Here is a 26,666-nt window from a genome sequence, read left to right on the forward strand (position 1 = left end):
GACATTTTATTTATCTATTGGATTTCTTACCTGCCCTTCACAATAAGGTCTAAGGGTGAGCTACCACAGAATAAAAATGCAATAGTAAAATCAGTTAAAACAATTTTTAACGCTATATATCCAACTATCCAAGGCCATGTGTTTTCAACATGCAACAAAAGCTACAAAGTGAGGTGCCAGATTCACCTTTGTGGGGAGGGAATTCCACAACACAGGAGCTGCCACAGAGAATGTTGTTTCCCAGGCTGCCACCCGACACCCAAACTTCTACAGGCAGTGGGATTTAGTAAGAAAAAGGCTGAAATGTATATCATCCACACAAAAAAACATTTTCACCTTTATTTCTGGTTTGATGAATGAAAGCACATAGCGGAATGTTTCCAATTGTTTGGGCTTAAAACTATCTTTGCAGCTCACAATTTATAGAGGATATATGTATATAATGTAGCCTGGGGTAACGCAGACAAGTTTACAAAACAAAACGTAGGTCAGTTAATAGAGATGTGTTGCTGCAGTAACACCTTTTATTATACTGATACATTAAACTGATGCATTAAAAGCTGATGGACCACTTTTGAGATGCCATAAATACTGAACAAGGCAATCCGAAGCAAGACTAGTGCATTAGATTTTAAAATCTAGAGGAATTATTTTTTTATTGAAAATGGAAACTGTATTATTTTAATGTAAATATTCATTGGCTATAAAGTACAAATTAAGAGGTTGGTAACATGAGCCCATTTCACCATTTTCCAGCAGAAATGTGGAGTATGCCCTTTAGGTAATGAAGCACCACTTGATGAAACCATTTTGGTGTCTTGCTAATTAGAACAGATTTACATGTGTGCAGGGTTCACAGTGGGGTGACGTTAGGCTAAGGATCTTGCTACGTAAGTTACTATTCCACAATGTACCAGGCATAGTTTTCAGCCTTTAATTTAAATAATAATCCACTGAGTAAAGTTACACCATGAAGAAATAATGTATTGCACTAGTGTTACCTGCTCTGAATGGTTATGTGAGCTCTTGCCTTTTTAGTTGTCAGTCTTAGGAATTCTGCTGTTGAGCTAAATGTAGGCTCATGATTGAAGAAATGACTTGAGGAAAATATCTATGGTGGTCTATTACCTGGTTTTACAGGCCATTTGTGGGAAAGAGAGAGGACTGCTTTGATATGTAAGGTCTAATGGTCAAGTGCCCCAATCTTCACCTGCTAAACTACTCTGTGGTTCTCTTGCTTTACACCACTAGGCTGGCAACAGGTAAGGGAATAGAAGAGCAGGTGGAACTCTGCAGGGGCCCAGGAGTTTCAGTTGCTAGCTGCTACTCTAGAACCATGATATACACAATAAAGATAAAAAAACTTCTATATTAAAACAACAATGGTGGTTGTATCCACTGTTAGTCATACTCAGAACAGACCAATTGAAATTAGTAGGCAATACTTTCTTCTACCTATTAATTTCAAGCCTAGTAAGATACAAACCAACATTTTCAGTGCAATAATTCAGTTACTTTTTATACATATTTGTCACGGTACATTTATATCTATGTAGATGCCTGTGTGTACATGGATAGACAAAAAGGCAAGCTGTGCATTTTATTATGTAAATACTGAAGAGTTGGGAAGGGTGTATGGAAGGTTTTGAACTATACAGATCTCTCTCATATAGATTGGAAAGACACAAGCTACACAGATATTCATTGAGCAAACTATTTATGGATTAAACTGTTTCCCTTCAGGTGGAAAGGCATCTCATTCATAATGCTTTCAAAATAAGACTTTTCTGAACAGTAATAAATTGAATTAAGGCAAAGTTGGTTTGTGTATCCTTACTGGATTATTTTCTTGATTATCTCCAGAGGAGCATTACAGTGGGAGCCAGTGTATCTTCTGATTTTTTATGTAATCTGGTATTTAAAAAATATCTTGGCAATTATTTCTCTAGCCTTGCACACAGTCACCTTCAAATTTATGATAATTATTTTATAGTTCTACTGTCTATCTACTATTTTGTGATGCTAAGCTACAGACATTTAAAAAACCAGTAGTAACATGTAAGCTACTGGCCATGAGTCCTTTTACCTTTTTTGTGTGTGGTGGTAAATTCCATTCTTTGATGAAAAGGGTAGAAAAGGGAAAAGAGAAGAGACTCTGTGTGCCAACAATCAGGCTTAAAGGTAAGGAATAGCAAGTTGTTAAAATAGCTAACTAATGATAAATAAATACAAAGTTGAAATGGAAAGCTGTCGGGCACCATCCAATAGTTAGTTCCACACTTTGCACGTGGGCTGTGAAAATTATTATAGGATTTTCAGGGGGATTTATCTTTCACTCTGTTGTGTAAATAGAAGATGTACAATGACTAAGCCAGAGCAGTGCTGAGCAGCTGAAAATGTGCTGCTGCAACAAGATATCCTCAAACCAATAAAAGTAAATCCTGTATTTCAAATTAAACCCCATACACTTCATCCTAAAGCCCGAACGCCTTTTACGTTTCCCTTTCTTTAGAAAAGTGCTGCTGACTGTTGTATCTTGCGCTCCCTTTTGGCAACTTCTCCTTGGTCTCTTAAGGCGTCATTTATCAGCTGTCCAGGCTACATTTTTCATCCTCCCGTCTCGTGTCTCGGATTGTCTGGCTGTCTTCTCATCTACTTTGTTGTTTTTCTAAAGCCCTCTGGCAGTATCCTTCAGCTTCTTGGGCAACTTTTTCAGTTCTTTCCTTGAGAATCGGTCCCTCAGCTTTCTTTTCTTCTGCTGCTACCCAAACGGTTTGCCTCCACTTGACTGGCTACTCTAATCACCACATTAAGCTGTTATATCAGTGACTGCATCACAAGAAGGTGCCTTTTAGCTTAGCCAGACCATTGGGTGCATCTAGCTCATTAGGGTCTACATTGACTTGCGATGACTTCCCAGGGTTCCATACAGGGACCTTTCCCAGCCCTACCCAGAGATGCCAGGAATTGGACCTGGAACCTTTTGCATTCAAACCATGTGCCGCTAAGTGAACTATGGCCCTTCCCACTAGTTTAGATCTGGCACAAAATCACATGCAAAGCGTGGAAACAGATAATATACAAGTACAGTAGAGATTTTACCAGCTATGCTAAAGATCCTTTATATTGTGATTTGATGAATTGATACCAGGCATTTTTACATGTGACATGTTGAACATATTGAGCTTTGACCCTCTAAATATATTTAAACCAATAGTATAATGTGCCATTGGTATTTGTTTTGGTCAGCCGCTTTTCTCCTGGATGTTTGTTTTTAAACAATGCATACAAGCTATAGACAAAGACAAACTTAGGCTCCGTCAACCTGTACATAAATTGTTGCAGCTGAAGCTGATAAATGTTTGAGACGTAACCTGAAAAGTCATTCTTAGTAAAGAGAATGTGATTTTTGTTAATGTTCAGCCTGGATTATCCTGTTGTCTGTTTTCTTCTTCTTCTGTGTAATCATGTTATAACCTGTATGGATTGAGCCACAACATAGTCCAGTATGTTTACAAATGCTTTCTTCATTACTAATCATCCACTCTGTTGTTAGCTAGTTTATAAAGCAATGCTCCATAGACAGCAATTTTAGTCGCCATGTTTGTTCTCTGTCATTATCCCTGGCCACTGGTCATGTTGGCTGAGACTGATGTGAGGGATAGTCCAATCAGATCTGAAAGCCTATCCCTGCTCCAGAACATCACCTTGGCATTTATCCAAATACTACTAAGATTATAACGAACATTTACGGCCTGCTCTTCAATTCCTGGGTGGGAAACAAGGAAATGAAATAGCAATAAAAATATACACAGAGAAAAAAAGTTACAAAATTTACAGAATCCATAGAAGATCAATAAATAATTCAGGCAGTATAGCTTCTTCATCATAAAACAACTAAAACAAAACAACAGTGAGGACAATAATTAGGATCTCCAGTTCAACCAAATATTTGGTTAAAGAACTGGACATCCAACCAATGAAAACAACCAAAGGGCATTGCGTTCCCACCCTGTTTTTCATCTGGGGCACACACTCTTTCTGTGCCTCTCATATAAAGAGGCCCCCACACTGTGCCAACAGACTCTCACTCTGCCGACTTGGCTGATAGGTGTGAATAAAGGGTTAGCTGTGAGGTTACGACACTGCTCATAGTGATGCATCAATATGATAGCTTACTTCAAGGTAAATGGCGTCATGCTAAAATAGATTGGCATTATCTGTCATATGGATATGACCTTAGAGAATTCTATTTCATATTGCGACTTTCAGTTCCCATGAAATGTAATATGAAGATGAATGCACCTGACAAACTATTAATCTCTATAGAACAAGCAAATTATTATATAAGTTATGAAATGCTCTGAAAACCCAGGAAAGTTCCGGGGAGGGGGGGGGCTAATCCAGGAAACAATTAGTCAAAGCTCCAGCTTTGGTCCTTTTGACCTCTCGGTATACCATTGAGTGAGCACTACAACATCTAATTAGGTAGCTTCTTACAGAAAGATTAGAGGTAGCCATATATTCAGATATACTAGCAAATCCACTTGGTATGGCAAGTGGGCACTGCCGTCTGGTCTGTGTGAAGAGAAGCCAGACGTCCAATTTTTAAGCTAGACAGGTGAATGAAGATTGCTTGCAGGTGTTACCACAACTGCCTCTGCTCAAAAGTTGGGAGAAAAGGAGGTGTCTGAAGAACCTTGGCCACACAGAGGCAAAATGGGCAACGTTCCCCACAGCTGGTCTTACTTGCTCTACTGCAGGAAAGGAAGGTGTGGGCGAGCATTGGATTCTCCTGCTTTAAAGCCCTTGTAGTGCCTTCAGGCAGTGAAGCACAGAAATGCATGCTCCTTGTTGAGCCCTCATGAGAAGCCAGGGGAATTGTTGCTTAAAGTCGATGACTAGCAAGGTTTGCTCTCTGTCTGGCCTTTCCTTCAGAAAAGGAACTATAGATTTGCTTGCATGGAGCTGTAGATACACTGGATCCGTATCAAAGAGTGCAATCCAATGTGAATTCAATTCAGAAGTAAGTCCCACCATCTTTAATGGAGTTTGCTTCCAGGGAAGAGAGCAATAGAATTGCATTGGAAAGATATCCAGATGTAAATGCTTAAACGTATTCCATTCTTTTCCTCCCAGCTCCTTCTATTATTTCAAGGTTTAAAGTCCCCTCAAACACCCCCAGGGTCTGCTAGTAGCTGAAGGAAAATGGTTGGATTCTGCTAGGTGAGGAAAATATGGAATGCTAAATGAGGCAGACATTAATTAGCTGGCTTTCACAAAGCAGATTTCTTTCCACTTATTGAAACAACAAAAGCAATAACAACAACAACAGCAAAGGCTGTTCATCCCATGGGCCATTCAGCATTCAGATCCCAAGAGTGTCTGGGGTTTGCCAAGCTAGGTTTCCTGTGCTAATGTGGAGAGGAAGTTCTTGTCAATACAGCAGAGGGTGGATTTTTTGTTTGTGAATTGCTCTGTAAGACCACAACAGAGTTATAGCAGTGCCTTCAAAATGTAATGCAGATGTGTGACTGAAATGCCACTTAGCTGCAATATTCTGAAACAGAATTTTAAATGTTGTTGTTGTTGTTGTTGTTGTTGTTATTATTATGAGCTGTGGTTCGGCACTTTACATTTATGCTTCTTAATTCAGCTTGCCACACCCGCCCCCCAAAAGGCCACGTCTTGCCTAAATGGTATTTTTAAACGGAAAAGTTTCACTACTTTAAAATACATTTATAACATGTTTTTATAAGTGTGTCTCCTAAAGCAATACATTCTATTTTATATTTTAACTTGGCATACTTAAATGAAAGGATGCCTGGTTTTGCTATGGAAGTCTTATATTTGTAGTTGGTTGTTAGAATTTTGGCAGTGTAAAAGTGTGCAGTGATCAGATACATGTTGTTTTTAGCTATACAGTCCTCATGCTCTATTAACTATGGTGTTAGGAAAATAGCTGTTGGCAATTTTCCATCCTGTCGGTACACTTAGTATTTATGTTAAAAACACCGCTTTTGGGAGGGCTGCACCAATTCTCTTTTCTAAATATTTTCAGATGAGAATGCATTTCTTTACTTGATGAATGTCTTATATACCACAACGGCTGAACATTGTGCACTGTCAGTGCAACTTAGAATTGCCACAATCTGGCTGCTGCCTCTGCCTCTGTATGTATTCTGTCAGTGTCAATTCTTTGATCTAATATAGACTGAGATGGGGCAGGGAGAGTGTGCATTAAGAACTTACAAGCAATGAAGCAGAGAGGAAATATTTATGTTGTGAGTTTTGCATTAGCTTTCCTCACTAGAAACTTTCTGAAAGATGCTTGCTCTCGCAAAACACCATGAATAAATTCAGATGGGTTCTTTCAGGTATTGTTTCATAAGACAAAGCATTGCTTATAATTTCAGTGCTGTTTGTACATGAAATATAATTCACTGTCAGTGGAAAATTGAATTCATTTTTCAGTTCATCACTGAATGATTTGATGCTTTTTAAAAATAACTATGGACAATGAATAGGTGCTATAAAAATGTATAAGGCATTTAAAAATATGCATGCCACATACTAAATATAACAGAAAAAGGCTTTTTAAAAATATGATAACTTAACTTTTCTTTCCATGTAGCAACTTATTTTTTTCCTTCTTCACCTTCTCCCCACTCATAGTTCTTTCTTCTCTTTTCTACCCTTGGGATCTTTAAATTTTACAATGCATTAAGCATCTGTTATATCAAAAGCTATCCATTGTTTATGCCACTTAGTATTAAGAAATACTTCGTTGTGCAATAGGAAGCAATAAAAAGTCAACAATGAACTGCTGTATGTCAGTTATTTTTCCTCGGGGGTCTCTAACATGCATTTGACTCTAACTGAAATAATGACATACAGTTTTAGACTCAGATTGCTATCTTATCTCCACAGCCTTCCACAGTAAGGGCGAAACAAAATGCGATAACTGCAGACTTGTACAGAGAATTGGGTCTGCCCTCAAATACCTACAAAATGCTTAGGTATAAGGGCTATTTAAAGTGGAAGTGGGCCACTGAGCCCTTCCACCCAAATTGCTTTATTTACATGCTTCTGGCTGGGTTCCAGTGATAAAAAGCCCCCCCCCCCAAGATGAAAAAGCAGTCTTTAAAAAATGGGTTGGGGTGGGAAAATTGTTTCCTGCCTGCCCACTGTCTTTCCATGCAGTTTTAATAGAGAATTTCCAGGACCCAAGTTCCTTCTTGGCATTGTCATGTCTAGTTCCACTGTCATGTCTAGTTGTGCCTAAAAGATAATTTAAATATGAAAAAAACAAAGATTGTGTTGCCACTTTAGTCAGTTATGAATGCTAATATATGTATTTCAGTAGACAGATGTATTACAGAAAGGTGCATGCATGGTATTTTGAGTAAGTGTTATAGATTACTTCATCATTTCAGATAAGGCTATGTAAATCCCTTTCCTGAGAGCGTAAATAATCAGTAGCACTGCTACCTACAAGGGATTAAAAGAAAAGAGAAGAACAGCTTCTGCTAGCTTTCCAACAAACCCATTAGATACATGTTTGCTTTAAAACTCTGGGTTGATAATTGTTTTTAAGGATTAATATGACTCTCTACATCTTTCTGTTTGAATGTCCTCCATATTTGTTTTCATTTTTGACAGCTGTCTTTCCTTCCCTGGTGATTTCTGTTCCACTTGTTTTTTCCCCTTGAGTCTTAACTACTGTAAGACTGTTATGTAGGATTATTTTACATTTTGAAACTTTGGGGCAGGACCTTGAGTAGCATGGCTAATCTGTGTATGCAGCCATGGAATTATGTCCTTTAATTTAGAAACTTTCCACTATACTCTCTTGTGTGATTAGTTGGAAAATACCTATAACAAACAAGTATGTGTTACATGTCTTTTTCCAGGGAGAGCTGAAGTTCTTTTGGAAAGTAAAATGCTTTCATGCTCCTGGATGGACCAGTGATCTGGCTTGGTATAAAGGCTGCTTCATAAGTTCACATTTAGGTGTTGGTTGTTGGCACCAGTCTGTTGCGAGAGAAAATGGAGTCAAACTGCTGGAGAATCACAATGCCTTCTGTGGCAACTGCTACTTGCCATGCTGTTTTGGCTGTGTTAGCAGCCCCAAGTGACTTTTCTGGGGTGCAATTCTGGGCAGTGTGTATGGAGATCCTGGGCTGCCCAGACAACAAGACCTCAGTAAGGTGGTCCAAAAGAAGGCAGGGCAATACTTTTGGTACCAGCTTGGCCGTAGGAGTTGCTGGAAGGAGGCATACAAGGTGCCATCCAACTGTCTTAGGGACTCCACTCGGGATTTGTGTAGTGTTTGCTCCCTAGCCTTTTATTCTCCCAAAGATGTTCCACAAGGTATTGGGTGTGGGTTGTTCCTCAGGGTTTACTCCTGAAGCCTTTCTCCCAAATAACTATGGCTGTAAGGAAGCAGAGGTTTAGGACCAGAGTTTTTCTTCTCCTAGATGAGCTACCTTCATTGGTTGAGAAGCCCCACTTCATTTCCCTCTATAGCACATGGAGAAACCACTTTCTTGACTGTTGGACCTGCTCTTGGTCTCATCCTCTCAATCCTTTGGAGCCTGTCTTTGGATGCAGGTGATAGACAACCCTCTAACTCCACTGATTCAGTGAGGGCTTAAGACCCATTGGCTACCCTCACCAGGTTTAGCTGGCAAGTCGGAAGCCATTTCCTGGGATGTGATACACACACACACACACACACACACACACACATATACACAAAATCTATGGTAGGATCATATTTGGAATACTGTATACACTTCTGGTCACCATACGTCACAAGCATAGCCCTGTCTAAACAGTCCTACCATGAGGGATGTGCAAAGGCTTGGAAGTGATTATTTAATACTGAGTTGATGAGCTTTCGTCTTTGGTACAGCTAGAGAAATAGATTGGATGGTGGGGGAGGGAGCCACAGGCATCCTCTGAAACCAGTTAGGTTTTTCCTGCTGCTGCTGCTGCTCTGCACTCCCAACAGGTGTCGATGGTGAGGCCTCTACTTTAGTATCCTGTGTCTCCTGTTCACTAACTAAATTCGTTCTGAAAGTCAGATCATGAGCAAGAGGTGATGTATTAGTTAGCAATTTCCTTTATTAAGTTGCCTAGCATATCCCATTATAAGGGAACACTTTGTAAAAGTTCACACACAAGTTCTAGTTTCTTTTAATTGCCACTCGAAGCTTGGAGGAAAGTGTGATAAATGTAAGTTGTAGATTTCTGCTTTTATAACGTAATAAAGGGATATTACAGAAAGCAAAAGAAAATTTCTCTTAAGAGACCAAGGTTTTGTCTTGTCTGATAAATGTTTTCCTTTAATGTTGGATTGTTTAGTAACCCTTTAGTTTCTCTCTTTTGTAATGTGTAGCTCAGCTTACTTGTTTGGTCAGTCTGAATTCTTGTATTAAACTGATTATTTGAATAAGGCTGGTCCTCCTTATATGAGGCACTTCTCTCTTGATGTGCTTCCACAAGAACAGAGTCAGTTCTTTTTTAACCTAAATAAAAATGCAGGAACAAAATTAGATGATATAATTCAGATTCACAAGTTGAAAAGCTTTAGCACTGGCCATGATTAAGTTTGGGCAAAATTGACAAAAGGCACTTAAAAGTATTCTTTGTGATTTCTTTGCAGCCCCACATCTTTGCAGCTCCTTTGATAACTTTCTAGAGCTAGCAAGCATTTTGATGGGAAGCCTGCTGGCCTTTGAGAGGGACGCGGGTGGCGCTGTGGGTTAAACCACAGAGCCTAGGACTTGCCAATCAGAAGGTCGGCGGTTCGAATCCCTGCGACGGGGTGAGCTCCCACTGTTCAGCCCCTGCTCCTGTCAACCTAGCAGTTCGAAAGCACGTCAAAGTGCAAGTAGATAAATAGGTACCATTCTGGAGGGAAGGTAAACTGCGTTTCCGTGCACTGCTCTGGTTCGCCAGAAGCGGCTTAGTCATGCTGGCCCCATGACCCGGAAGCTGTACGCCGGTTTCCTTGGCCAATAAAGCAAGATGAGCGCCGCAACCCCAGAGTCAGTCACGACTGGACCTAATGGTCAGGGGTCCCTTTACCTTTACTGTTACCTGCTGGGCTTCAGTGTGCATACCAAAGGAGGATTCCTCCCCCCCCCCAGTGTCCCTGCACCCTCGCCTCTTTTGTGAGGGAGCCTATGGCTCAGAAAGTCCCATTCAACAACTGTTGAGCTTACAGCAACAAGTTGCCCTCCCTCCTTGATCTCTCCCACTAGGTTTTAACACTTGCTGGATTTAGGAATTAGAAGGTGCTCAGGCATGCAGCCTAACCCTCTGCCCCCCCCATAACAATATAAATACTTAGCTTAAAATCTTATTATTGATTCGGATTCACCTGAAAAGGCATAATCCAAGCAAAACACAACTGCATCAGAAAGCTTTTGAGAATGCAAAGAGTTGCAGAAGTACAAAAAAAATGGAGGGGGACCCAAAATATCCTAATGAGTACAGCACATATTCACTGGGCATGAAGGAATGCTGACGTATGAGGGGAGGAGAATTGAAAACCGGAGAGAATGGAATGATGTATCCTTGGAAAAGTAATGGCTGGTTGATTGTAATTATGTACATTTTTTTGCAGGTCCTGCTTTATTTTATTTTTAAAATCTATACCGCTTTTGCAACATCAAGGTCCCACAGCAACTTTTATACAAAATGACAACATATTGCCTCACATCATGCATAACTGTGTATCTATTTAGTGAACATTACTTACTGTGTTTGGAGTTGCAGCTAGATCCATTTGTAGCAATATATTTATTTGTTAAATATTATGGGATAGTTACAAGTCACAAAATTCCCCTTCTTTTCATCTGTGCATTGTTATAAATTATACTTTGTATTCAAAGCAGTTGGTGTGACAACATGTTTCATTACTTCTTTATAAGTATAGCTTTATGAATAGTATATGCTTCAATAAGAACACTGAGATCATATCCTTATATCAGATACTGAGTTTATGGCTGTCCTACCCTTTTTCTGAATCATCAGATATGGTTACAGTGCTGTATGAAACAATGGCATTTAGATCCCACACTGTTTATTGAAAAGGTGTCTTTATAAAACACTAATTAAAATACATTTTTTCAGTGTTAGAGTCATTTTCACATCCTTTGGATTTAATTGGTCAGCATTAAACATGACACAGAAGTGTGAACATGCTGGGAATATGGGCTTGGGATAACATATCTTTGTTTGAGACTCTGTCCTGCCATGAGATACCCAAAATCTTCCTGATGCAGCACATGTAGATGGCGTTGAGGCATCATTCCTGGCGGGTGTAAGTTGCCCATGTCTCCATACTCTAAAGATGTGTGGTCACCACAGTCAGTCAGGTGGTGTGCCCACAGCAGTGGCCAGAGGAGGAATGACCCCTGAGAGGAGGACAGAAAGAAGAAATACCTTCATCTGCAGCAAAACAAGTCTCTCCCATACTAGTTTCTGCAGCCACAGCAGGCTACAGCCCAAAGTTAAACATTGAGCTTTCTTACATGTTCTAGAATTATTTCTGTACATCTCTGCATCAAAATAGTTTGCTGCTATCTTGTGAGTAGGGAGCAGCCATGATATTCTAAGAAAAGATGCAGAGTATTTTAAAGAATCCCAGTGCAAGGAATTGGACTGGACACTTTCTAAATAGGAAAATTCAAAGATAATTGCACAACAGCAGGGACTCCTGTTCGGTAGTTTACTTAGCATTTGGTTGAGCTAGGCCTGCATATGGCTCTGCGCTATGGGTCAATTAGTTATGTTTGCCCACACAGAAATTAATAGCTATATGACAGTCTGCAAGGGAATAGAGCCTCCTGGAATTCATTGCAGCTACCAAGAAAAGATTTGCCTAGAGAAAGAATCGGATAGAATTTAGTGTGTATAAATAAACTGGGACTGCATGTTGACCAGGAACTGATGATAATATAGAAGCTAGTCCAGGAGTAAATTCAGTACAAGTTAGTACCGGTATTTTCTAGTATGTCCAGGGAAAGGGAAAAGGTAGATAAACAACAGCTGTGTAAGCAATAGTCATGGGGACACATGCAGAGAAGTTGCAAATGTAGGGCACACCTGCTGCAGGTAGATGTCTTGCAAGCTTTTCTGTTATGCATACTTGATAATTTCAAGGTAGGGGTGCCCAAGGGCTTTATGTAATTGACTAAGCAAATTGAAAAGGAACCACCACTTTTAAATTAGATAGCAACGAAAAGAAACTTAGATGTGAGCCCAAAGACAAATGTGAAATTAAAAAAACAGATTGTTCTTCAAAGCACTTTTAAATGGCTAGTGTTATACTGATAGTTTCTGTTTTGCATCATGATTATATTGGTTAAGAATAATGGGTTCTAATCATATACTGTTGCACAACTCGAATAATTATGATGCTTTAATTAAATGTTTGGAAACAAAAGATACTAGGACCTTACATACAGATTTTGCTACACAAATCATTGAATCATATCCGCATGATATTATTTTACTGGGGAAAAAATGAATTTCTAAAACCCATTTATCCAGCTGCCAAAAACAAAGTAGTTACTCCATTTGCTTTGGCACAGGGTGAATATGACAAGCACACAGTAGTACGCTAGAGCCTTTTCTCAGGACCTGCAGATACTCCAGGTGTTATAAAGACCTTCAGTGATATCCATTGTTAGTTATATGAAATCAATGGTTGCATATAGCCTACGTACCCTGGAGTATAACTTAGTTGGATATACTGCCTTTTATGAATAAAGTGATAGGACCACACTACCCACCAATACAGTGGTTCCTCTGGTTAAGAACTTAATTCGTTCTGGAGGTCTGTTCTTAACCTGAAACTGTTCTTAACTTGAGGTACCACTTTAGCTAATGGGGCCTCCCGCTGCTGCCGCGACGCCAGAGCACAATTTCTATTCTCATCCTGAAGCAAAGAGTTCTTAACCCGAGGTACTATTTCTGGGTTAGCAGAGTCTGTAACTTGAAGCGTCTGTAACCTGAGGTACCACTGTATAAGGAAATCAGTATTTTGACTGATTTCGCAGAATGAACAAAATGGAATGAAAATAATTCAAGGAGACAAAAATAAAAATTGCTTCAGTTTCCAATTAAGTAGGTTGCTGTAATGCAAACAGAAATTGTGGTTGGTCTCCGCTATGGCCGGAGTGGGGAAACTTTTCCTCCCAACAGAGTGATTCCCTGTCTCCCCATACCTGACTGGCTACTTGGATAGGTAGGTGGGGCCATGAACTCTGGTTATCAGTTTTTTCCTTTGCACTCAAGCTGAACTGCAAAGGAAGATGTCAGCCTAGACAAGCAAGGCTTGAAGTTATTGCCAATCAGCTGATTGGTGGTAACTTTAAACCTGCTTGGATCAGCTGCACTCCAGAGTGCCTGACTGTAAATTCTTGGAATTTAGCCAGTTGAATTAGGACTTGAAGTCACTGCTGAGTGACACTGACTTCAAGCCCACCTTTGGCAGAGATAACCTCCATTCCAGAGTTCCTAATTTAAAAGGCACTGCACACAATACACAGCTGCCAAGAAACAATAAACTCTTACAGTTGTTCCTTTGCAGACTTGTCTTTACCACTCTTGACACCTGATGGAAACAAGCCAGATTCAGAAATCATGAAGTTGTCTTGCTTGCTGCTCTAGAAGAGAAGATTTTTTCTGGCTAAAGTGGGCCATAACAATGCCACAACACAAATTTCAATATGCAATATCCCTACAGTGTTACAGAGTAAAACATAAGAGATAGTGGTACTAGTAAGTACCATTTTTGGAAGGCCAACTTTGACAGGTGGGTGGGACAACCCACTGAGTAGGATTTAACACAGAATGCTGTCAAGCCCATCAGCTGACATTAATAGTAATGTTAGATGATTGAGAGGTGGGTGTGAGCCAGATTGCATCCCTTAAAAGGCTAAGATTGGCCTGTGAGCTGAGGCTCCCCATTCCGTCTCAAAGACTAGAACAACTATTAATGACACAAGCTCTTGTCCATTTCATCAGATGAATGAAGTGTTATCCTAAACTGATTGATGTTTTCATTTTTTAATATGGTATGTATTTTTCTGTTTTATATTGTAACCTACCCACCCCGTAATCCTCGGGTGAAGGGCAGTATAGGAATTGTACTAATAACAATAACTGCCTATAATTAGCGTAAGGTACTGTAGGGTACTTTAGGCTGAGAAACATGAGACTGTCTCAAGGATACCCATTGAGGCATGAGCTTCAAGTCCAATATTCTAATCGTGGCTGGGCCAAATGTCATTAGTTTTGCTTCTCATCTTAAAAGTAGCAATTTCCTTTCATTTTACATATAACTGTGTGCAGGATTTCATTTATGACTTTTGTTTTCTCTCTTTGCTGCTATTTCAAAAATTAATGTTTTGAATATTAATATTTTTGCATTTGTTGATCTGAGTTTGTCCTACCTATAAAACGTTTGCTCCAAAGGTTTCTATTAAAAATCACATTTTAAAAAATGACAATTTTTGGCATGAGGACAAATGTTTAAAATTATCTTTAATACAGTATTGATAATGTTAGCTGTGAAGAGTAACTGAGTAATGCTGCACATATCTACTCAGAGGCTAGTTCCATTAAGGTCAAGGGTGCGAATGTGTGTTAATCCCACATGTGAGTGGAGGAGTAATGTTCTGTAGAATTGGAATTTGCGGGTTCTGATTTAAGACAGTGTCTCAAGCCATTATATTACAGCTCCAACCTGATGAATAGGGATTTCCCATTATTTTACAGTTATTTTTTATTGTTATTGTTTTGCTACCACAAACAGTGAGTGATACCGAATCCCATTCAAAGTATCTTACAGCATCTTGAGACAAGGGAAGAAATGACACTAGAAGCATCTCTTCTAACAGAAATAATTATTAGAGTTACTAGTGTGTTATTGCAAAGAAACATAATGTTTTTATTTGTGCAGAGTTATTTGGAAAAATAATTCTAAATATGGTTTATGGTTTTTTTTTATTTACCGGGAATTTTAGATCATAATAGATCCCACAAGCGCAATAAAAGTACGTTTCATTCTGTTTCTAGATTTATTAGCTGTGCCTAAGCATCCGTATGCTGCTATGGAAAACTGGGGACTAAGTGTTTTTGTGGAGCAGAGGATACTTCTGGATCCAAGCATTTCTTCCATATCATACTTACTTGATGTCACTATGGTCATTGTGCATGAGCTATGCCATCAGGTAGGAGATAAACCTTATCACTTGTGAGCATGCTACTTAAAACTGTTGTTGTCGTTGTTTAACTCAAAGCATTTTCCATGTTGACTGTTCTCTCAGGAAAACTCAGTTACACAGAAGGGAAACACATCAATTATGGACATTACTATGATAAACAGACAGACATTAAGTATAATAAACACTATAATGATAAGCATAAGAAGTTCACCAACATTCAAGAAATGGGAACCTGATCAATATTGTAAAATTTCCTTCCCTTTGGTGTGATTTGTAATAGACTTTCGTCTTTATATAGTTAAGCATAGTGATGTTCTCAGGAAGTGATTAATTATAGCACCATAACTGTTTCAAGCCGAGTTTCATGTTCTTGTCAAAACTTGCAGTGACTGAAATAAATTTCATTGTCACTCTTACTCACTTACATAAACTTGGGAAGCGTCTATTTCTTTATGTTTCTGCAATGGTTCTCTGTATATGAACAATGAATATCATGCTTCTATGTTTATTGTGATTCTTAAATATACTGAAAAATATTACAGTTAACCCTTTACATTGATTTCACATTCTTCCCTCTGTATCGTCTTTCTTTAATCTAAATATAACATTTTAGTAACATAAGATGAGTGCAGAAGTTAGACATAGAGTAGCGGGAACAGAAACTTCAATTTTTCGTCTTGAAACAAAGGTAATATTTGATTCTAAATGTAATTCATTCACCTTATAAACAACCCTTTCACAAATACAGGAAATGTCCAACATTTTTCCACAATAGCACTTAAATAGCACAGGAATAAAGGCTGGAATGGAGTTGTGCCAACCCTGTGAGGGAATGTAGTTTCTCCAAGGGCTGCTGTAATACAGTGGTACCTCAGGTTACATACGCTTCAGGTTACATACGCTTCAGATTACAGACTCCGCTAACCCAGAAATAGTGCTTCAGGTTAAGAACTTTGCTTCAGGATGAGAACAGAAATCGGGCTCCGGCGGCGCGATAGCAGCAGGAGGCCCCATTAGTTAAAGTGGTGCTTCAGGTTAAGAACAGACCTCCAGAACGAATTAAGCTGAGGTACCACTGTACCATTAGGGCATTTCTTCCCAGTTCATTACCAGCACACCAGGCAAGGGAGGTGAGATGCTACCACTATGCGGACCTAGCCAAGTAAGTCTTACTTAATAGGAAAGGGAGAGTTGGAGATCAGGCTGACTTGAGTCAGTTTGGCTTTGGAAAATGAGTATATCCTTTGTGGGTGGAGAAATAGCCTGGCTTTATTTTTTTGAACCAATGTGATGTAAGCCAAGAGGAGAGAGTAACTCATCTCCGCTTGTCACTAGAAAGAAATCAGAAAGCAAGGCTATTGTGCTGGAGAGGAAATGGGATACCTCAATATTCTGCATTTAAGGCTCTGAGTCTTGTCAGGGAAACATATCCCACTTAAGACCTTTCTCAAAGCCCAAAATCGCATCCATTGCCGATCTCGTACCAGAAATAACCAGCCATTGAAGCATACAAATAATATCTCAAACTCACAGAGGAAATTGAATAATCTAGTATGACTTGAAAAAAATATTGAACTAATTGGAGATCATGAGCAGGGAATGCCATAGGAACTGGTTAGATGTTGTATTGAGTATGCAGTGGTAGATACCCTCTCACATGGAGATGTGATTTGGTGGAGCGCTAAATAATCTAGAGACTAGTGCACTTTGTGCTGGTCACTGATAAAAGGCCTGCTATTATTGATACAATATTTGATCCACTAGAAGTGCTTCTCATCTCTGGTTAGTCAATACTTTTATACCTGCTAATTTTTAATTATTACAGATCTATCAGAAGTGCAGCATATATTTCTTAGTAATAAGACAGCCAAGGGGAAATCTCTTCTGTATGAATGTAATGAACTGACAGAGTTTTCCTCACCTCTGATTAACTGTAATGTGGATTATCCCCTCATCCATTTTAGTTAATCTCTTCCTTCAGAAAACATCACTAGATAAGATCCATTCAAACTAAAAAGTGAGAATATTCAAATAAAAGTTCTAGAAGCTGTTCACTGTTGCTGTTCACTACAAATGCTAAATTGGTAGAATATATTTTGTTCAAAATGCATCACTGTTTCCTATTCTTACAATTTTGTTTCCATTAGGTCATGTGTTTCAAATTTAGTACTCTTATTAAAAACTGAGATTGAACATCTGTGAAGTAGGCACCTGTGAAATATAAGGAGTTCTTTGCAAGTTGAAAACATTTCCAGAAGAGTTGGTTTATATACTCAGCATAGCTATTCATCTAATAATAGTATTTTTTCCCTTTGATTAATTTAGAATGGCTTGGATCCAAACTTCCTTCTCATTGGTGTAAAGTGAGATGGAGGGAGTCAACTTTTGCTGATTTCCCCCTGCAGTTCCTCATATACTTTGAAATGTGTTCTGCAGGCTTCTCTATAACATTGTGGGAGGGATAGAGAAAGCAGGGAATTGGTGAAAATGGTCTTCTTGCCCCGGCCACCAGTGGGACCAGTCCATTGGATCAAAAACCTTCTATGGGCAGAAGGATCTCTTGGTTTGGATCCAACCCAACTTATTTAACACCACCAACAATTTGTGCATAGAACACTGATTATTTGATTCTGTGACATGAGATCATGAAGTATCCTTCTGTTTCAATTTGATAGTCTTACGGAATTTCTAAGGTGTATTGTTATAGGGCTCCGGACTGATTACTTGCAAAATATATTCTAACTAGGACTCTGATTTGGTTAATCATGTGGATTTAATCTGTTAATTGATTAAAAGTGCATAGATTTGCATATGAATGAATAGTTCTTTGGAATGGGCATCATTTATTTTTAGATGATGCAGATGTATTTCATGGTGTACAATAACTCAAAAGAGACATTCCCTCTCAAGTGTGTGAGAAGTGTCTCTTTTTAAAGAAAAAAACATGCTACCCATGCATTTTTAAGGACTCGTATTAAAATCAATATTTTTAAATAAACCATCTAATTAATCAAGAACACTTAGATTTGCTATGTTGCATATGGTAGAATAGAAATGATAATCAAACAATAAAAAATTGCAGTGGCTTATCTTCTTGTATTAAATGCTGGGACTAATCAATCCTTAGTCACTTGACACTCTAACCATTAAACTACACTGGCAGTTATATGATTTTAATGTTACTAAACATTTGTAACTAGGTTTACAAGTGAATAATTTGCTCACAACCCGAAAAGGTGAGAGAACAAACTTGAGTTTTAAAAATATGGTTTGCTTGTTTCAAAGATTTGAATATGACCACTCCACCATTGTTTGACAATGAAATGCATCCCTACCTAATTATAGGATGAGAGCACTAAGCACTGTTTTCATTTGACACTGATCTTCAGCTCCTTCAACATGTTTTGCTTGAAGCTAACTACAATGAGATAAAAGGTTCAGCAATATTTTATGGGTTCACTTCGTTGGAAGTCGTTTTCATTAGAGGCAGTTTAAATGATCAGTGGTGATAGTAGCAGCATACGGTTATCATGAGAAAGTCAGTGCTGTTGCAAAGGCGAAATACATATCTGAATCTTAAAAAAATAAAAATAAAAATTAGAAGCAATCCTGTTGCCCTTCAGAGGGCTGCTGAGGGACCATAAGAAGTTGTAGGACTCCTACACAGTAGGGGAAGAAAGATGTTCAATTCTGAAGGCCTACCTGCTGTTATGGTAGATGCCTCTTTTGCTTTTGTTTTTCCAGTGGCGCTCTGCCGATTGTGAGGCCAGAAACAGGGTGCTTTGTCAACATGTTACAGGATCCTTAGCACCCTTGTTCTCCCGGCACCCTCCCAAAACAGACCTGATTTTCACTAGTCATGGTAAATTCCTTTCCATTGGAATCATTAGAATGAGTGGGGGAAGTTTTTCAAAAACAAAACAAGGTGGAGATGTTTGTGTGTGTTTATATTTTGGTGTGCTTCACCTTCTCCTTCAATTGTTTCGTTTTTGATATTTCAGAACTTCTTACTTGGTAGCTATCATGCCTATAAAAGCTGTTTGGAGTCAGAGACAGCAGTCCGAAGCAATTCCAAGGAAACAGTACAGCAAAGCTCATGATAGAGAGAAGGGATAGCCTAGAAATGATCACACCAGGAACTTTTCAGTGGCTGGAGATTAAATAGCCCACTCTCCAGTTAGTGGAGGTGGAGCAGTTTTAATTACACATAAGTAATTACATCAAATAATAAATCACCTGGGAGCGCCTGTTAATTGGACTACATTTGCAAGCCCTTGAAACAAGTATAGATGGTTTACTATTCTGAAAATTCAAGAGGCTCTTTTGATACTTGGGTAGGCAAGATATTTCTGACCTTCTGTTATAGTTAGTGAAAGTCAGGAACCATGCTGGAAGAAAAAAGCAAATTTCCTCTGCCCTACTTTCTGGGGCCAAAGACCACCTTGCAAAGCATGACGTAGCTTTTTCATTTCTTTCCAGTATTGCAAGATTTAAGTGCCTTTTCTTGTTGCAGCACAAATTCATTGTATACAGTTCATTGTTAGCTCTTCCCATATTTTTTAAAGCAAATGTTTAATTCTGTTTCTGAATTTCTGGTGCAGTACTTACTGAAACCTTAAAGGAGGCTTAGTAGCAAATGTCTAGGATGCAGTTATCTTACAAGCCACCTTTTAAGGAATCCCTTATTAAAATCTTTTGAAACAATTAAGGAAAAGGTATAAGAAGTCACCACTGAGAAATGCAGTAACTTTTCGTCAACTACATTTGGAACTTTAGTTGTTGCATAAATAGAATGTGAACAAGTGATATTTTAAAACCATAGTTTTGTTCATTTCTTTTAGTGGTTTGGTGACCTTGTGACTCCAGTATGGTGGGAAGATGTGTGGCTAAAAGAAGGCTTTGCTCACTATTTTGAATTTGTTGGAACTGACTACCTGTATCCAGGCTGGAATCTGGTAAGCTGGTCCATTTTTTCCTGTACTTCGCAAGTTACTTTGTTTTCTCATGAAAAGTTAGCTAGCATAATGGTAGAACATACGTTTGCATACAGAAGTCCAATAAAGTGGATATCCCATGAAGGTGAATGGTGGAAGATTCGTGATGGTGGAAAGCAAGTCCTTATTCATGCAACACATAGTTAAACAATGGACGAGCTCCCACTAGAGGCAGTCATGGCTATCTATACTTGGATGGCTTTTAAAAAAAGGATTAGACAAATCATGGAGAAGAAAGCTATCAGTGGCTACTAGCCAGGATGGCTCTGCCCTGCCTTCTGCTCAGTTGGAAGCTGCAATGCTTCTGTTTCTCTGTGGCTGGAAGCCATAGCAGGAGAGAGTGCTCTTCTGCTCAGATCCTACTTGCTGTTCAGCCACTGTGAGGACAGGATGTTGGAGTAGATGGACCCTTGGCTTGTCCTAGCAGACTCTTCTTGTGTTCAATCCTTTGTATCTCTAGTTCAAGGGATCTTAATCAGTGAGGCCAGCAAATACGCTTTCTGGAGGTCTTGTAGACTCACTGTAAGTCGCAACACGGACAGTGGGCTCAATGTTCCAGCCTTCTGATTTAGGTATGAGACGGCTTCATATATTTGCAGCATGCTGCCGGAGCGCTGGAGAGAAGAAGCCAAATGGTATGTGCAACCATCAGATATTCACTAAAGCAAAGTCAGTAGGTGTGAAATCAGTTGACAGGGTTCCAGCAGTGCAATATTCCATTCGCTACAAAAGAAATAAGGTCGTCATCAGCTGCATCATAGAATCACAGTTTTGTGGAGCTGGAAGTAGCCCTGAGGGTCATCCAGTCCAGCCCCCTGCAATGCAGGAATCTCAGCTAGATCATGCATGACAGATGGCCACCCAAGGTCTGCTTAAAAGCCCCTAAGGAAGGAGTCCATCACCCTTCGCGGGAGTCTCTTCCACTTTTGAACAACTCTTGGGGCAGCCCAGCGAGATGAGTGGGGTACAAATAATAATTATCATTACTATTATTACTATTACTGTCAAAAAGTTCTTCCTGATGTTTAGTCGGGATCTCCTTTCTTGTAATGTGAAGCCATTGGTTAGGGTCCATGCTAAGTTAAGTAACTGTTGCCTCTGCATTCAAGAGCATAAATGGTAATTACAGAGCAACATTTTATGTGATTCTTAACATTATTGCATTTAACTTCCCATAATAATATAAATAGGCTCCTTAAAGCCTCGTGGTTCTCAGAGTGCCAAGTGATTCTATTTCCAGAATAGCAGCGGTGTTTGGAAAAAAATATTGTGTCACCTTAAAGACTAACAAATTTGGCTTATGTCACAGCTGATTTGAGTTTATTTAATATATAAAATTTGTCATATGGTAATAAGATGTTTTTTGTAGTACTTCCCTTGGGAAAACATTGTTTCTAATCTTCTTGTAAGAATATTTGTGCACAGGTATTACAGCTTAATATTTTTTGTTAAACTGTGATTTATTATTTTTTGACAGATTTATCCTTTTATTTTTTTAGTTTAAAAATTCACTATGAAAAATGCAAAGTAACCCTTTATCAAAGCTGACATCTGTTTTTCAAATGTAAATTTTTTTGATTCACCTAAGCACTCATTATAATATTTATTATTCTTAAAGATTTTCCTTTCAAAAACACATCTTGAATTACAATAAAGTCATTCTAATCATAAATGCAATGGAATCTAGCAGCTCTTGTTGATTTTACCATAGTAAAATGTCATAGATTACGTTGGTCATATTCTGGATTTTATCTTTGCTGTACCAGAGTCATTTGTTCTGCTCATAATCACTTTAACAAAAACAGAATAATTTTGCCTTAGAAGCTGTCTTGCAATGTAAGCATATTTGAAAATGGCTATTAAATGATTTTAATATTCATTGCTAAGTAAATTATGTTCCCCTCATCTTGAGCTCTAATCTAACAGGCCAGTGCCGGAGAGAGAGAAAACTTGCTCAGTGTCCAGATGGGTTGAGCATGGTGTGTTAATGACAAGTAAACAAGAAATTGTCGCTGAAAATATAAATAAATATAACGTTAATAGATAAAATTATTATGAGTAGGTATAAATGAAATTTGTATTCTGATGGCCCAAGAAGACAGTGACACTAAATGTTAGATACTTTGCGGTGAACAGAATAATTCTGAAGTTGGAGATTGCACCTCAAAAAGGAGATTGTTAAAAAAAAAAAAAGTTTCAGAATAGGACAATCAAAAAGATCCAAGGGTAAAATAAAATAAAATAGCGGAAATAAAATCTTAAGATTTAAAACGTTTGGGCTAAAAAATTGCTGAAAAGCCCTAAAACCTCTCCCAATACATATGCTTCAGGCCTTCAGCAAATGTTTCAATCCAATCAGCACTTGCACACCCATAGGCAGACAATGTCCAGTAAGAATATTTTATTTAATAGCAGAAAATAAACAAATAAACCAACCACAGCCTTTCATAGCAAAGCATGCAAACTCAGGAGGACAAAGGAATATAAAGTAACTCAACACATTTTGGTTGAAAAAAAATAGTGTCTTCCCTATTTTAAGCCTGGTTCAACTCAGTTCCCTAGCTCTGAAGCCTATCATCTTTCAGATACAAGCAAAGCTGAAGTCATAGATCCTCATAGGGTGACCAGAGGTCCTGTACCTGTAACAGTTGTGCAGAACTTGTGTGTGACAAGTTACTTCTGTTGAAATTCTCTTTTCTGCACAACTATTAAAGATGCAGAAGCCCTGGCCCCCTTTTCACCTGGCCACCCAAAAGCAACATTTCTCATTGCCTCCTATTAGTGAAATATTATATTGATTTACACACCTTTGTCTTCAGGTTTATTGTATTGTCATTCATCTTCTGCCCTCAGGTCTTATATGCTTCCTTCTACCTTGGTTCTTATTTTCAGCAGTTCAGTTGAAACTGAACTTTCAGTTCCTTTCTCACAGAAGCTAATTTTGTTTTAGGTTTCATACATTTCCATTTGGCAGCCTGCTGTTTCACAGTATCACTTTCCTTGCAAAACATTTTCTAACATATTTCTAGATGTAGAAAACTGCATCTAGATCTCTCTATCTGTTACTGTGATAAAATATCCCCATCATCATCACCATCATCATTATTATTATTTTGAAGGATGAAGGGTATCCTTAGATATCGATTGAGATATTTCAGGCACTGCTAGATGATTTCTGTTAATGTTTTCATGGAAGAGAAATATTATCAATATTAACCCGAATGATTCAGCTTTGTGGAAGTGATGTGTGAACAGAACGCACAGTCCTGTGGTAACATTTCTCTTCTTGTGGTTTAACCAGTATTCCAACGTTTGCAATTCTTAACCCTCCAGAACTTGCAGCTGTAGGTGTATATTTTCCTTAACCACAGACGGTTGATCTTCTAAAGTAGCATCTCCTTTGTTGGAGAGTAGGAAGAAATTATTTGTTATGATCCCACATATCAGTTTTTATGGGATATGTGTAACATTTCAGGAAACTGCTTTGATACATGGTAGTTCAAAATTCAAGCCACGATTTCTAACAGTAGATAATGGGACTTCTTTGTTCTAAAGTCTGAGAAATCATATATGAAGTATCCTCATTCTTTCTATCATGTTTTTCTTTAAAAACCCAAATTTTGATAATACAGAATGTGGATTGAGCTATATGCGTATCCAGAAATTGTCAACAGCTTCCAATGGTTCCTACTTTTGAGTAGGTGGAGTTGACACACACTCTGTCCTTGAATGTCTATATTAGTAGAGCAGGGGTGGTGGTGGGGGGGAGAGACTATGACAAAAGCAATTGCTGGTGAGTGATTTTCCTTTTCATCCATAAAATACAAAGTGTCAAATGCTTTAGCAGTCACTACCTCACTCAGCGCTGAGAAAGCATTTCACAGGGCTGAATGGCCTTCTCCCTTTCATTCACTTTATAAAAGTTTGGCTTTGCTGATAACTTTATTGGATGAGTCAAGGCAGAGTACATCAGTGATGGCAGTCACACTGAATTTTTCTCTTTCCCTGTTGGAGAAAGCTACTCTGTCTTTTTCCATATCTGTCTTCCTTTAAAAGAAAAAAAAGAGAGAGTAATGCTCATAGTTTCTGGAGATATGTGTTTTAATCAAACACCTCTATCACATATCTGCAGGAACTGTGAGCATAATATTTTTTCTTAAAGGGAGACAAATATGAGAGAGACAGAGCAGCTGCCTTCTAAATACACTGCATGGAGGAAGGAGAATTCAGTGTGACTGCCATCGTTGATATACTCTGTCTTGACTCATCCAATAAAGTTGCTAGCAAAGCCAAACTTTTAATCAAAGATTAAGCACAGAGCTCCAGTAGTCATGCAACTATCCTTCATCTTTCCTTAAGTGATCCACAGTGATCCATCACAGTATAGTACGCCATGGTCTAGATGATTCTGTCATTTCTTCTGGAAACTGAAACTAGCTTAATACTGAAATATCTGCATATCATTTTCCTTTTATATAACCTGTGCTTAAGCAGGCTTGTTTAAGCATAAAAATAAATATTAATGGAAAATCATTAAACTAAAGTTCATTAAACTAAATACTCAGAGTATCTCAAAGTGCACAGCTCAAGATCCTGATGAATGGTCTCAATTGCTGATTTCCTCCATGGGCAGGATTAAAATAAAGAAGAAGGCGGCTGTGATTAGACTTGTGCATATCTTTGACTTAAATTGCCTGCTAAAACATTTATCTTCTTCAGTAAAATGTTCTGATACTTTCTGAGACTCGCAAGACAGATCAGGAAGGAAGTATTAAAAGTTCTGGAAGTAGACTTAAGACATCGACAGTCTTGGTTTATTTCATTATTATTTTTGCATATTATATTGGAGCTGCAGTCTGCTTGATCCTTCTAGACCAGCACACATATCATGCTGTCTCAGCATGGAGAGAAACATGACTTCATTTTCTCACTTTCCTTTCAAAAATACTTTCATCTCTCTCTCCTTGGTTAAGGGCTTCAAATAATCTAAAAACGAAGCTTTTAATTAATACCACATGGAATTTGACATCTTCCAGTAATCATGCACTGAAATAAGCCTCTAGTGTTATTTTTCTGTTTCAGTCATTGAAAGAAAGCTTTCTGTGTTGAACCAGAGACAAAATTCATTTGCAGCTGAATATGACAAGAAACATATAAGCTTAGAGCCAAAACAGTTGCTAGCTTACAGTTCTTAAGGTCAGTCACCTTGTCCACATGATCCAATAAGGCAAACCATGTCTTATTGAGAACTCACAAAGAAACATTGGGTATGGCTGATGGTTAGCAAGGAGAGAGCATAAACATGGATCCTGCTTTGGACAACACAGGGGTCAGCAAACTTTTTCATCAGGGGGCCAGTCCACTGTCCCTCAGACCTTGTGGGGGGCCAGACTATATTTTGGAAAGAAAAAAAAATGAACAAATTCCTATGCCCCACAAATAACCCAGAGATGCATTTTAAATAAAAGGACACATTCTACTCATGTGAAAACACGCTGATTCCCAGACCCTCCGCGGGCCAGATTTAGAAGGTGATTGGGCTGGATCCGGACTCCAGGCCTTAGTTTGCCTACCCATGCACTAAGCCATACTGTGCTGTAGCAGTAAAAATGACCAGGGATCAGCAAAACAGCTGCTGGCCCCATTCTGGAGGCTACATACTTGTATGGACCCACTAAACCATAGTTCAGCTTACCATTTTGTGCAAATCAGACCATTATCTTTGCAGCTGTGAAAGTTTTTTTTTTTTTAGAAAAGAATCCTAGAAATTACTTTCCAATTATGAATATTTATTCTAAAAAGACACTTGTTGTTTTGCCCCTTTTACTCCTTGATTTTTGAGGGGCTGCCTTTTCTTTATGCTTGTGAGGCATGATGGATGCTGAGTTGTTTAGAAGGACCCTTCTCTCTGCCCAGTCTGTGTTGGGGAGGAACTGGGACACTGACAACATGGATTATAGTACAGTGTTTCCTCGGGTTAAGAACTTAATTCGTTCCGGAGGTCCGTTCTTAACCTGAAACTGTTCTTAACCTGAAGCACCACTTTAGCTAATGGGGCCTCCCGCTGCTGCTGCGCCGCCGGAGCACAATTTCCGTTTTCATCCTGAAGCAAAGTTCTTAACCCGAGGTACTATTTTTGGGTTAGCAGAGTCTGTAACCTGAAGCGTCTGTAACCTAAAGTGTATGTAATCCACGGTACCACTGTATAGAATCTCCAAAGAAGGATGGGGAAATAAAAAAAGACATTTAAACATGTGGGTAGAGGTCCAGTGCAATGGAAGCAACATGCACACAGTATTGCCCTCTCCACTGAAATAAATGGGGAAACTCAGGTGTGATGTAGTGGACAGCTTCATGTGGACACTGGAGCATCTCTGAGATACTTTTAGAACGGGTTTTCTTTAGTGTATCTTGGAATAGTAAA

At 38.7% G+C, this 26,666-nt stretch overlaps 1 protein-coding gene across 1 annotated transcript in view; it reads left to right on the forward strand.

Annotated features, from left to right (window-relative positions):
• TRHDE (thyrotropin releasing hormone degrading enzyme) overlaps positions 1-26,666 on the forward strand; it is a 194,930-nt gene that overhangs the window by 77,922 nt on the left and 90,342 nt on the right. The window contains exons 4-5 of the mRNA XM_081928012.1: positions 15,100-15,254; positions 20,090-20,203. Of these exons, the coding sequence (XP_081784138.1) occupies positions 15,100-15,254; positions 20,090-20,203 (269 nt within the window). The remainder of the gene's footprint in view (positions 1-15,099; positions 15,255-20,089; positions 20,204-26,666) is intronic.

This window comes from Podarcis melisellensis (assembly GCF_964234715.1).
Source record: "Podarcis melisellensis genome assembly, chromosome: 10".
NCBI lineage: Eukaryota > Metazoa > Chordata > Lepidosauria > Squamata > Lacertidae > Podarcis > Podarcis melisellensis.